At 41.4% G+C, this 14,399-nt stretch overlaps 1 protein-coding gene across 1 annotated transcript; it reads right to left on the bottom strand.

Annotated features, from left to right (window-relative positions):
* Positions 1-2,191: 2,191 nt before the first annotated feature.
* On the bottom strand, positions 2,192-7,813 carry rtn4rl2b (reticulon 4 receptor-like 2b). The gene is made up of 4 exons (XM_030739687.1): positions 7,676-7,813; positions 6,072-6,298; positions 5,727-5,960; positions 2,192-3,915 (listed from the first exon to the last, which is right to left on the bottom strand). The coding sequence occupies exons 1-4, from the start codon at positions 7,722-7,724 to the stop codon at positions 3,043-3,045; spliced, it is 1,383 nt and encodes a 460-aa protein (XP_030595547.1). The 5' UTR covers positions 7,725-7,813; the 3' UTR covers positions 2,192-3,042.
* Positions 7,814-14,399: the final 6,586 nt, after the last annotated feature.

Here is a 14,399-nt window from a genome sequence, read left to right on the forward strand (position 1 = left end):
AAAATAAATGAAAGCCTTCACAGGGGACAATGCAGTTATGTGAAAAACCTAAGCACACCCTTACTGCTTGCATTGGAATTAAGAGGGTAAGTAGCAAGGCAGCCAAGTGCTGATACTCAGTTGATGAATTGATTAACTGATCATCAGCAAGTGTGACCAGCTCTATAAAAGCAGAAGTTTTGACAGTGTGCTGGTCTGGAGCATTCACGAGTGTGTTAGACACTTTTTAGAAGAATTTTGTTGCGGTTATTGGGAAGAAACTGTTTTTAAATTTGTTGGTCTGGGACTTGATTGATCTGAATCTCTTCCAAGAAGGCAGGAGGAGGAATAGGTGATGTCCGGGGTGGGTGTGGCACACTGCAATACATCTGGCTTTCCTTTGGAGTCAGCTAGTGTGAATATCATGGAGGGAGGGTGCAATGCCAAGGAGGAAAAAAATCTTCAGATCTTTGAACTTTGAGAAGCAATTGTTGCTGCCTGTTAATCTGGGAAGGGTTGTAAGGCCATATCCAGTCTTGAAGTACAGTGAGTTCTCAAGTGAGAAAGATTATTCACAAGTGGAAAAACATTCAAGGCAGCAGACAATCTTCCCAGGATTGGATGTCCCAGCAAATTCACCCAAAGGTCACATGGTGCAGCGCTCAGAGAAATTGCAAAAAAAAAAAACCCCCCCCCCCCCAAAAAAACAAGCACTCATTATAGTATAAAACTGCAACTTTTATTCAAACAAATTTTTGTGACACTCCAGTGAATGTGAACTAAAACAGACGCAACAATTGCATATTTTAATATGAAAATACAAACAAGCTGACCTGTGAAATATGTGAATCATTATTTATTTGGAGGACAAACACAATGTGTGAAGTTGCACCTCACACAACTAAACTTCTCTGAACTCATCAGTTTATGTGTGTGCATGTTGCTGTGTATGTATGTGCATGCATCCTTCCACTACCAAACAGATGCATCATCATCATCATCATCATTAGTATGGTGAGAGTATCTGTTGAGGGGGTGTGCTGATTCCGGGACACATCATCGCATTTTCATCCCTGGTGTGTTCCCTGTTCTGCCCTGAATCATACCTCAGCCCCTCCTTCCAAACCCCCGCACACACACACATACCTCTCGGCAGCTTATTCATCCATCTCACTGTATATGTAATGGGACCTGATATAGCTGCCTTCTGCACATGTTGAGAAAAGTGACTGGCTTAACATAGCAGAGGCTGGATGCCTGCAACACACACTACTACACACATTCAGACACATAATAAATATCTCCTCCCCCCTGTAAATAAATGTCCCCACTTTTGAGTGTCCAAGGATGTCCATCCTTATAAGCCCCTCATTTCACCAGGTGAAACGTTGCATGCAAAGCCTTTATTCATCAGGCTGTCAATTCCTGACTTAATGTTTGCTTTATGCTGCTTTCTGTTTTATGCTTTTCTACTCAAACCATATTTATCCAAATAAGTCCAAGTTTCTGCTCTCTGCTTTTCTGTTTCTAATGTTTGTGTAAATTCATTATTGATTTCTTGTTTCTTTGCGGCATCCTTAGAGAGCACTTACAGTGAAATTAGAGTGAAGACAAGAACAAAGAAACTCCCACTCACTTCTGTTTAATTGTTTCTTTATTTTTTAATAAAGCAAAGCACTTCCATAACAGTTTTATTTTTCATCAAAAAATACAGACTCTAACAAATGTCACAGTATTTTTCATGTTCTGCTCTGCAACTGACAGCCATGAGGTTTGGTTTCAGAGTTAACGTGTGGGACCGACATGGACCGTATGTCACAGTAAGGTTGGATTGGTCTTGAACAAATTATTGAGTAAACACACATACACATTTCCATAAACACATGTTGGAGTCAGAAGGGTACAGCTTATAATGAGAAGAGATGGTTCAGAGTGTAAATGCTTCAATATCACAGTCTTCATGCAATTTTAAAATACAGTTCTTGGTCATGAAAGCTTTCTGGGGAAGGGGGGGGGGGCATGAAAGTTTTTTCAGTTTTCCAGGTCAGAAAAAAAAGCGTATTCTTATGCATGGAATAATAAAAAACAATATCAGGTCTAAGTATTATGAAACAGAAGCCAAAAAGCAAACACACACACACACACACACACACACACACACACACACACACACACACACACACACACACACACACACACACACACACACACACACACACACACGTCTGGTATATCTGGAACAATTTTTAGTTTTTGGAAAGGGTATGACATGACAGTAGTGGAAATCAAGATGGGGATATTTAATTTGTTTGCCTTCCATTTACAGTCTAAGCATCTCTCCTGTCATCACAAATGGCTGTTTACTACAATCAAAGTACAAAGTCAGCTAGTCTAAAATACAGTGTGCAGTAGGCGTATGTACAGTGATAGCGTGTGGTATGTACAGATGGTTTGCTGGCATCTCTGGGATCACACAAGGTTTTGAATCTGAATGAGGGAGGAGAGTCACTCCTTTAAGTGAACATCTTAAACTGCTTTACTTTTCTCCTCCCACATCTCTCTTGTTAATCCTCGTCTTTGTCCTACTTTCTGGTAGTGCTAAATAATCTTTCATTAATCCATTGATTGATGAAATTATTATAATTAATTAAATAGACTACTGTGGTATAATGTTAGTGACAACTGAGTGGTGAGCACTATAGAAAATAGCTGCATATCTGTCACAACGCCTGCGTTGTTCACAGCTGTGATAGAAAAAAAGAAATCCCCACCAGCTAACTTGGTAGTTTTGTGTTGCCACTATCAGTCAGTTTCCATGATGTCATCCTTGCCTTTTCAATGCCTTTACTACTAAGAATCAGCTATTTCACCATTGTGTGTGTGTCCTGCTCTACATCAACTCAACTGATCTGGCTCTTTTAAGCAGCTCCCCGCTGCCTTGCCTGTCTCCTGCTTCAGTGTAGCACCCCTTGCATGTCAAGGAGGCAACTGAAAGGACTGTCAGAATTAGAAAGAGGAGAGGGAAAAATCAGAGAAAGAAACATGTAGGGAGGCGAAAAGAGTTCAGCTGAAAAGGAAATGGAGGGAGAATGCGAGTATGGTGAGGGAGAGGAGGTGGAGCGGCCGTGGGGTGATGGCTAAGGAGGAGAATGAGGGGAAGGCTTGGTCGTCATAGCTTGGAGCACAGTCCAGCTCAACACAGCGGAGAGAGGAATCTTCATTGCCATAGTTGGCCCAGTATTCTTCTGGATCCAGTTTAGGGAGGGCTGCCTCATCAGCCGACAGTTCATACTTGGAGGGGAAGGTTTCGGTGGGGGTTTTGGGAAGGAGCTGAGGCTTGACCGCAGGGAAAGGGAAGGCCTTCACTGTTTCTGAACTCTTCTGGTACAAGGACTTGGACTTGGATTCAGGTTTGTGCTTGGAGAACCACCAGCGGGTCTTGGTACTAAAGGTGGTTGTGGTGCTTCCAGCCAGAGAGCCGGGGTCAGGCAGAGGGCAGAGAGCAAAGTCCATTTCCCGGAGGAATCGGAGGTCCTGGCCACGACGTGTGGATGGGGACGTGCACACAAGGTCAGATGAGGAGATGCGGGCCTTGCGGAACCACTCCCAGAGGGGGCGGGCCTCACAGCCACAGGACCAGGGGTTACCATTGAGGCGGAGGAACTGGATGCCTTGGACATCTTTCATGGTCTGTCCTGGTAGCTCAGCCAGGGAGTTGTTGAACAGGTAGAGGATGGTCAGGCGGCCTAGGTCACGAAAAGCTCTACGGTTGACCTGCCTGATGCGGTTGTCATGGAGAAGGAGGCGGTCCAGGTTGACCAGGCCTCTGAACATATTTTCAGAGAGGGTGCGGATACGGTTCCCATGCAGGAACAGATGGGTGAGGTTAACCAGATCAGAGAAAAGATCATCATGCAGAAAATGGAGTTGATTTTCCTGCAGCAAAGTCAAAATGCAAGATTTAGTGCTGGGAAAACCAAATAGCAAAACCACAGACTGTATATAAAAGCTAGACATAGTATCCAAGCCTGAAATGTGAAGCCAGTGCATAAGTGCATTAAACCTGCACTGCTTCTAGTGATCAGCAGGGGGTGCCTTTGCTGGTTCAAAAAGGAAGTCTCAGCTAAGTAGACACTCTCATGATGAGTTCATGATTTCAGTCAGTAGTTTTATATTTTACTGAATAAACCATTATGTTCACATTATAAATTACAATCCCACTTAGAGTGAAATAAATGACAAAGCATGGTACGCTTTAAGTTGCTATTGTATGAACATGCAGTGTCCCTCAGAAAAAATACGGGCGGCACGACTGGTGAAATCAAGGCTTCAAAACAGGAAAAAAACAACAGATGACATCACAATGTTTACATCCATCTTTTATATATACAGTCTACAAGGAAACCTAAAGAGGCTGTTTTTGTTAAAGCTTGCCTTCAAGAAAAAGATTTAAGTCATACAATAAAAGCTGATTCTTAATGCTTCAATCTAGAATTGATTGGAAGCTCACAAAATTTGTGACACAAAAGCTGCCTTTAAGAAATCACTGAACATCCAGTATTTCTTTTTTCAATCGATGGTCATCATCAGTAGTAAAAAAAAAATAAATAAAATCCCTCACCTCACTCCCTCTCTTTGGAAGCTATTATGTATGTACACGTGAGAAGTGACCTATCTGAAACTAGCTTTATTGTCTGAGTCACACTGAAGGTGGGATGTGTTCGCTTTCATTCCCTGGAAAGGCATCTTGGCAGGCATTTATTATCTTTTTGGAACGGAGTTTGAATTCAAGATCAGATGAGCTCTCACTGTCAGCTGCCAAAAGCTGACAGCTGCCAAAAATAATGCACATGGCATCTCTGCATGCTAATTTTCAGTGCAATACAATAAAATGCCTGCCTGAAAAATGAGGAAACCAAAAAAAAAAAAAAAAAATTATAGTAAGTAGTGATGATTGAATGTTTTTAGTCTCTATAAAACTATTCGGTTCTACTGTATTGGTTCTAAAGTGATTCCTAAACACAGATGAGTTTAGTAAATTTTTTAACTTATTTAAAAAAATTAAATAAAAGAACTCCAGGATGATCAAAGGTGAATGTGAAGGGTTTTCTGTCTCTAACTGTATTCATTTGCCTGCCTTCTAGAAGTGGTGAGAATGTCACCCTTCCTTGTCTTCTTTTATATTTAAATTTTAAGTTTGGTTTGATGTTATTTCTTCTGACTTGCAGCTACAGTTGTTGACAGGAAATATGTGGACACATGGTCTTTTTTGCTTTACTGTTATTACTTTTATATATCATAATCTCATATATGCATAAAAGATTTGTCAGCTACTCACTTGGCTTACACTGATCATTCTGTGTATTTAGTTCCTATAATAAACTGCCTTATTATATGATGGTTTCAGAGTTTTTTCACTGTTCAGTAGTACTAATTGCTTTTGCAAATATACATTTTGTGCATCTTTCGATATTTACTTCTCATTTTTGTTTGTATCTTAATGCCTGTGGTGTGTGCAACTCAGTGGACCTATTTATAAGTAATGCTTCAACACGTGCAGCATGAACACATCAGTGTGCATGTGGGTGTGCAGCCTGGGCAGCTTTAAAGTGACTGAAATTTGTAAATCAATTCTGCAACACAAGTGAAAATAATAATTTTGAGTGCATACCTATGCACTACTATCCAGCATCTACCTGTGAATTTACTGCTCACCTTTTAAGTATGTGTGTGTATGTTGTCTTTACCTGGAGATAGAGAAATTGCAGGCTGTACAGCTTGTGGAAGAGATCATGGGGGAGAGAGGCCAGCTTGCAGCGATGCATGTGCAGGCTCTGCAGCTTCTCCAAGCCCCTGAAGGCTCCACCTTCCAGGTGCCGCAGCGCGGGATTGTCGCCCAGATCAAGCTCTTCCAGTATCCTGAGGTTACTGAAGGCTCCGGCCTCAATCCATGTGATGTTGTTGCCATATAGCCAAAGCACCTGCAGAGGAGTTCAACAGGACAGGAGATAAGAAAAAAATATAATGGGATGAGAGAGGAAAAATAAATTGGTGCAAGGAATATCTACAAATAATGCTGGCACATTGCTCACTTGGGTCTCAAAACCAAAAGAGTCTGCGCGAAGCTCTGTGATGCGGTTGTTCTGCAGGAAAACACGTTGTGAGTTGTAGGGCACACCGGCTGGTACTATGGTAAGGTTCTGGGACTGGCAGCTGACCGTCATGGGCGTAGGGTAACACACACACAGCTTGGGGCATGCTGTGACCCCACCCGGCTTCACCACCACCAGCCACAGAATCAGCCACAGGGTTAGTCCACCTGGAAAGAGAAGCAAAAGACCACCTTAGCATCAGAAAGCTGCAGAAGTGGTGATGTGGAAAAATGTGCACACTGTCTGTATGAAAGAGTGACCGACAAAAAAAAAGAGATTGGTTTCAGCTTCTTTTCTTTTCCTTTTTGTCTGTCTGCCAACCCCTTTGTTCTTGTCAGTGATTCTTTTTAACACTGCTGTGCTCCCACTCGTGACCTGTTGATGGATCCAGAACCTTGGGTTTCATATATAATTCACTAGCTTACATTACAAAAATCAATCAGCCATTCATTTCCACCTTATCACTTTACATAGGTATCAGTGACTGTTGTGACACAGTTACATAACTGTGGACTTGAACTGTTAAGACAAAAATTCTCCAAAAAAATCAACCAAAAAAAAAAACTTTAAGAAGCAGATACAAAAACACACGTGCTTCCCGTTACATTAACCCGGTTTCCTAGTTCTCAGGCTTATTAAACCAAAAGGATGTCTCCGGTTGTCTATACAGAGGGCCTGCGTCCAACCAGTAACCAAAGCTGGATCAGTATCAATTCTTTTGAATGATTAAGCAGCTTCTTGGCAACGCTTGGATTACGGAGCACAAAAATGGGCAAGGCGGGAAAAGTATATGCATTAAATAATAATGAGGTTCCTATTCATCTGTTGTGCGCAAGATTTTCCAGTGTCTCACCCCTTGACCTCTTAACAAGTTGGACTATTAACCGTGCTGCACGCTGAGAGACAGCTGCAACTGGAACTCTGGGGTCAAATAAGGCCTATTTCTAACATCATATTTACCCCAAAGACTTTGTAACATAAAGAATAAAGCTCCGAATCATGCGCGCAAAAGTCATGCATAAATCTCTCCATGCGTAAAACAGTATGGAGACGCTGGATAAGCAGGCTTGCTGAACTGCACAGCAGCGCGGAGAAAAAGGTTTGGCTTACGTGTTGGTGATAACTTTTTGTACTCTCAAAATCTTTAAAATCAGATATGATTTAAACTTAATTCATGGCTTTTACTTCGAAATTTTGCGCAAATGTACCCCTGAATGCGCATCACTGACACCTTTATATGTCACATTTTATTTTAATTCCCACCGTGTGTACCAGACATATACAAGTTAGATTTTGATATTCTGATGCTGATTGAAGTAAATGATTTAAAGCAACAGTCAGACTGACTGCGCGTAAAGCGTCTACACTATTTTTCCACCTACACAAAGGCTGCGTAAACCCAGACTGACTTGACAATATTCCCTGAATATATTTGTTGAAATCTTAGAAAGTGTGCAAAAGTAAGTTAAAATGTGCTATAAGCCAGTTATAAGCACATACATGCATTTGTAGAATCTGCAGGTGCAAAATGGCGAGGAACTTACCCTTAAAGTTGCGGGTGCGGGAGCCCCTCACGGTGCGACGAGTTTCCATCTCGAACCAAAGCCGAAAGCGAGTTAGCCTGCACGGCGTGGAAGTGCCTGCTTGCTGCTATCTCTGCTGAGGTTCAGCTCTGGTGACCGAATCACTGCTGCTTCAGGCAGTGATGTGCTGGAGTCCCGGTTAGCTTTTTATCCCCGTGGCCGGTCTTCGCCCACAACCGTGGGCAGCGGAGGATCCTCTACGTCAGCCCGGGAGGAGGAGTAAGAGTTACCGGAGGAAGCGACTAGAAAGGCAATGGCTTGTCTTCTTGGCGGTACTGCTCCACTGGCTGTCAAAAAAAAAAAAGACAAAAAAATTATTCATTAATTATTACTTATCATGTGATAATGAAACGCACCAACACCCAAAATGATTACATTTTCGTGAATGTTTATATTTCTTTGAGGATTTCATAAGTATTCTAAGTTTACCTGCCTTTTAATACAAATAGTATTTAATTTACTGCATTTGCATTAACTTCTTTGTTCATCATTTAAGACGGCGTACACTGTGGGAGGAATATTTGAAATGGAAGAAGGTGGAATGGAGGTGGATGGAGGTTTCTGGTGACAGCAAGAAAACGAATTACTGGGGGGAAAGTAAGAATAATTAATGCATGACTACTGCATATTAAAAGTATTTGTGTGTTGCACCGTGGCACATGCACTCACAGGGGAGGTGGAGGTGGGAAAACTCATCTGGTGTTGAAGGCAAGTTATCATTTTTCTTCTTCAGTGTAGGCCAGATTGGAAAGAAGCCGAGAGACGCCTACAATTCAGAACAGCAGATGAGCATGAAAGGGAAACCCAGCGGTGGAGTGAAATGATCTAACACAGCATATGAACTGGTTACATTTGTGTAAAGAGGAGAGATAACACCACTGACAAATTGTAGTAGTAGAACACTTGCACATCAGGTCGCATTTATTCACACCCATCCTCTTTCTAAATGTCACATTTATGAAAGCAATACATTATTAATCTCCCAGTGGACTAATTTTCTTTGTCATGTGCAAGTGAATAAAGATTGCGATGACTATCAGTAACAATTACACAAGGACACCGAGTGCCTGTTTGACTGAACAGGACCCATAAGTCACAGCATTGAGCTAATTTGGCTGAAGTACAAACGATTTGCTGGAAAAGGCGAGATGCAGCGTGCTTGGGCGTTTTGTGGGATGGAAGGGGACATGGAGGTCTTTTGCATGTGAAATTAACTGTGTTAGGGCAGGGATGGTTGGGTTTACTCACAAGTGAGTCCTTCCTCCATGGCACGGGTCAAGGCCAGGTCCAACATGATGCGTAGCATCTGTTCCCAAGCGAACACACACTCACCAAAACCTGCTCCGTGAAGGTCACTTGTAACTCCAATCTGTGAGCAAAACGCAGGCAATAAAGGCTGCCCGTCTGGAATCACACGATTTCTTGGCTGCGGTGTAGTGACTGGGGGAGGTAGCTCAACAAGGAGGCATTAGCCTCAGCGGGGGTCTGTGGAAGAGATAAGGTCGCGTGTGTGTGCACATGTAATGCACACAGGGTATTCTTGGCCTCAGGGTGACTGTGGGAGGCAGCCAGCTCACCAACAAGTGTCCATTTTCACGTAGGTGTGTATGTGTGTGTGCCCACCTGCATGTGGGTGGCTCTTGGTGCCCCCTCCACAATAATCATAGAATATCCAGGCTGACACTTTGGATCCTTTCATGCTGTTTATGCCTGTGTGTGTTTACATTGTTGCTGACCTTAGACCTACACACGTTAAACCTTATGTTATGTGTGTGTGTGTGTGTGTGTGTGTGTGTGTGTGTGTGTGTGTGTGGTGCCACAGCTATGGCCCATTTAATAAGAACAAAATATTAAAATGGATAAATATATGCAAGGACATGCACACACATACACCTCTCCAGACATCTTCCCAGATACACTCTCTCACTTTCCTGCTGTGTCAAAGTGAATCATTGGAACACTGGCATTTGAACTGGTGTAAACACAGCATGTTCAAAGGATCTGTCCTGATCCTAAAAAAAGTGTTGGTGAGTCTGTCCATAGCCCCCACTCACACATACAAACATACACACACTGCTGAAGACCTTGTGTGTGAACAGATTGTGGATCTCTGCCCACGGGGGTGGAAAATCAGGGAGAAAACTCCAGAAATTTTGCTTTTGTGTATTTGCTCTCTCAAAGTTTGTCTTATTTACTTCAGGGTTCATGCATTTCTCGGGCTTTTGGCAGGGAGATTTAGCTTACCATCAAAGATGTGTGGGGTTATAAGTTGCCCCATGAGGTATTGCAAAAAGTCATTTGAATTCGTCAAGACCGCTAGCCCAACTCATTTCAAATCCTGGCCTTTAAATGCACTGTGAACTTGAAAGAAATGTATGAATCAGACAAAAATGTGGGTGTCTTTTGGGACAGTAAAGGTTTGACAAGACTTAGTTAACGAGACAATGAATCATTTGGTATTTCGTTTCAGTGTCAGTGTGTAAAGTTCATGTTTTGTGTAGTTGTGCAATTAAAGCAATGTCTCAGAAATCAAATTAAATGAAAAACTTGGAGGCGCGAAATAAGAGAAATCTAAACTGTAGTGTGCTTTAGTCACTGATAAGGGGAGGGAAAAGGGCCCTCTTCATGACTAAAAGCATGTGGACATTGCATCTATGTTTTAATTTATAATTTATTTGAACATGTCAAAATCACGACTTTATCACACACAAACATGCCGTCTATGTCCCGAGACACCAGTGAAAAAACTGGGGTAGAGTGGTGGTGGTACGGTGACTAAAAAAGTCAAATTACTTTTACTTATATTACTGTGATTTAAAAGCTTCTGTTGAGGTCTTCTAAGGAATTTGCTTTCATTCAGCTTCACAAAGACATAAGGCGATAACCCATAGCTGAATATAATGTGCAGGCCAGTGTGAAGTTGTTGATGAGCCTGTATTAATCCTTTTGTTTTAACCTGATGTACATAATAAAATGATTATGCTTAGAACAAGGCACAAACTGCGGCATGCAATATGTCCATATGTTTTTGGACAATGACAGTTTTTGTAATTTCCCCTCTGTACAACCCTCACAGTGGATTTTAAATCAAACAAAGATGTGACTGAAGTTCAAGGAGTTTCATTAACTATGAAGTGCTGTGAAATCAGTTCTGCACTGGTTCTAGATTAGTTGAATCTGAGCAGAGAGTTTAGCTCTGTACACTTCAGAATTCATCCTGCTACTTCTATCAGCAGTCACATCATCAATAAACGCTAGTGACCACTGACAGCCATACATGCCCATGCCATAACAATACCTCCATTATGTGGCACGCTCCGGATCATGAGCTGTTTCTCTCATGAGCTGCTTTCTTTTTTATTCATTCTCGCACAAATTAATCTTGGTTTCATTTGTCCAAAGATTTTTTTTGTCTCTTTTCTGTTCCACTGTGTCTTGTCCCGCTCATCCCTTTAGTTTTTTGGGTTTTTTGTGTGTTTTGCTTTGCTTTATGTTGCTTTGCGTTGCTTTTATTTTGGTTTGGTTTGGTTTGGTTGGGGAGATCCTGGTAATTTTTTTCACAGTTTTCTTTGTTAGTTTGGTTTTCGTATTCCATTCGTTTAGTCAGGGAAGTTCTGGATCATTTGGCCGATTGTGTGGCTGGCCCAGACTCCTTAAACATTTTTGCTACTTTTTGCAGGGCCTCCAGACCTTTAGTTTATATTCTGTGTCATGCACTTTATGGAAATTAATAAAATTTAGATAATCAAGTAATCAAATTCATGTGAAATATACATCAAACGAGATCTATTATGCCTATTTCCAACTTAATATTTTTCTTCTTGGACTGCAGTAAGCATGATTTAAACCACAAAATGAGCCTAAATTACCTTATTCTCAGTCTTTGTGCAGCCCCTCAATTCAAGTCTTTTTCCTGTCAGCCAACTTTTCTTTTTACAGACTGCCACTCACAAACAAAAGATTTGAACAGCAGGTGGGTGGGGCTGCTGTGCTCACTGCCAGAGCTGTGTGCCTAAGATGCCCATATTAAGGCTATCTGCTGTCAGTGACATCACACAAAGCCAAAAGGGACAGGAAAGATTCAGGGGGTGGGCTCAGATCCCCTTTCTCTGTGAAAACAGAGTTATCGTCATCAGTTGTTAATACAACTATATAAAGTTATTAGTGCTCTTCACTGAAAACTTTACACCCAGCCTGCACTTTGTTAGTTACCTCATTGCTGAATCTCTTCAAATGTGGCTGCTGTATCACCAAATGCAAATTCGTGGATGCAATAGGTCAGTGTACACTTAAAATCAATATAACTCCCTGAATTTAAAACTAAAACCTGACCTTTTGATTCAGAAAGATTAATTTTAAATGTTTTGACCTCATTATTTAAAACCCTGTCCAAGTTTAATATGAACATCTATAGAATAGAATAGAATAGAATAGAATAGAATAGAATAGAATAGAATAGAATAGATTTTTATTGTCATTGTTCATGATATAATGAGGACCTGTTGAGGGGCTCTCCAGCTCTTTCGACAGCAAAAGACAGACAACAGGACATGTCAAAAATAAATAGAAATAAAAATAAACACAGTGAGGTAGTATATACAGAATAACAATGCAAAATGCAAATGCAGTGCAACAAATGAGGGTAACATGCTTAAAACTGAACTTCCAGTTCTTACACGACAATCTTAGGGAGGGGAGGAGGGATTTTGAGAAGTGGGAAGAATATACCTGATCAGCAGGTGACGATGGAGGAGAGCATGTTTTAACTTCCAAAGGAATTAAAGGTTCTATTGGGGCTTCCCTACCTAATGAGAGATGTTTGTGGTCCAGGTGAGGTCAGCCAAGATGTGAACACTAAGGAACTTAAAGCTCTCAACTTCCTCCCCATGTTTGCAGAGGGCAGAATGCTCAGTCCTCTTCAATTTCCTGAAGTCCACTATCATTTTCTTAATTTTTGCAGTGTTCAAGTTCAGGTTACTGTGAAAGGAGCAGTCTGTGAGATGCCTGACCTCCTCCCTTTAGGCTTTTTCATCATTGTCCAATATCAGTCCTACTATGGAGTTATCATAAGCAATAATAGGACCACAAGAGCTTCAGTACTGTATTGTAGTACAGCACTTGAGTAAATCTACTTTTCATCACTTCAAAAATTATGTCCATTAACAGTAATGTCTAAATTACTGTTATGAGACTGCGTTCACCAATCATGAACAATTTGTTTTGTTTAGTGCTGCTACTCAACACTGAGCATCAATAAACTCAGTGTAGGTGATGCAGTTTTACAATTAGCCACCCATTGCAGATGGAAAACAACTCATAAAGGCTGCCAATGTGGGGCCTTTATATGTTTTTCTCTTGTTGCACCAATTACAGAGAACCGACACAATTCAGCTGGCACAGTTTGATCTATGTTCATAAAGGCATCCTCAGTCTCGAGAACATATTTGGCCTGTTTAAAACACACACACACTTGATACACATAACAATTCACCTCATTAACAGACAGCCTTATTTTTATCTTCCACTCCTCCCGCCCTCGGTCCTATTTCTGTCATTCATTTATGCAAGTCTGTGTTTTTAAATTGGCGAGATGCTGAGGATGTGATCACTGATGACGCAAATGCAAGTATTCAAGGGAAGAACCTGTCACCATGCACACACACACTTATACACATGCACGCACACACACATTCTTAATGTCACATACTTTGTTCAGTTGCATCAAGTTTTCTTTCTAAATTTGGGGCACAGCAGGTGTGGGGGAGTGTCCCTGTCTGTTTCAGGTGCCAGAGAGTTTCCCCAAGTTGTTCTGCCCCATGTGAAATCTCCTCACTTCCCACAAAAACACGATAACTGCCACTCGGACTGCCAACAGAATGAGTATGACTGGAGAAGCCATGCTGTTCTCCAAGGCTGTTGTGAATCATGCAGGTGTGAATTGATATCAGATCTGTCTTCCACTGATTCAGCACAACAGTCCTCTGACATTATCAAACTTACATTTAACAAGTTTTTAAAGAAATGATCCAATTTCTATAATGAGAGGTCTTGTCTTTTTTGTTCCATGCAAACCTGCATCCTTCTTTGGGATAAAGCTGGCAACTACATTGCTCACAGAACAACTTGACCTCATGCTAGAGGTGCATGCTGGTAGCAGCTAATGTATGCTATAACCATAAGAGGTCTGATGAGCTCACCTTTTGTAAATGCATTTCAGATTGTTTTGTCATATATTGTATTGGCCACATGTTTTGAGCAAGTTCAAAGCTTCTAATATGCAGCCAGCTCCAGGACACATAATTTTTCATTTTTGAAGTTGTTTTCAACCAAACTGAAGCAGTTTATTAGGTTTGGTCCACCTCTCTCTCAAGCCACAAGAGGACTAATGAAAGTTTTTTATTTCTCAAGTGCTTTCTAACGCCTATTAACTGACTCTGGTGTTTTAAAGCAGCAGTTCCCAGGGGCCAAATCCAGCTGTTAGTCCATGCTTTGGTCAAGGGCAATCTATACTATATTGCCCAAGGTATTCACTCATCCATCCAAATCACTGAATTCAGGTGTTCCAATCACTTCCGTGGCCACAGTGTATAAAACCAAGCATCTAGGCATGCAAACTGTTTCTACAATCATTTGTGAAAGTCCAGTCATGAAATTTCCTTGTTACTAAATATTCCACAGTGAACTG

The sequence above is a fragment of the Archocentrus centrarchus genome, chromosome 10 (assembly GCF_007364275.1).
Source record: "Archocentrus centrarchus isolate MPI-CPG fArcCen1 chromosome 10, fArcCen1, whole genome shotgun sequence".
NCBI classification, from domain to species: Eukaryota; Metazoa; Chordata; class Actinopteri; order Cichliformes; family Cichlidae; genus Archocentrus; species Archocentrus centrarchus.

Excerpts from the sequence above, each read along its gene's own strand:
- rtn4rl2b (XM_030739687.1), bottom strand. The coding sequence starts at position 7,724 with ATGGAAACTCGTCGCACCGTGAGGGGCTCCCGCACCCGCAACTTTAAG. Across the intron at positions 6,299-7,675 it reads CCGCACCCGCAACTTTAAGG|GTGGACTAACCCTGTGGCTG; the intron begins GTAAGTTCCTCG and ends TTCTCTTTCCAG. Across the intron at positions 3,916-5,726 it reads TGCAATTTCTCTATCTCCAG|GAAAATCAACTCCATTTTCT; the intron begins GTAAAGACAACA and ends ACTTTGCTGCAG.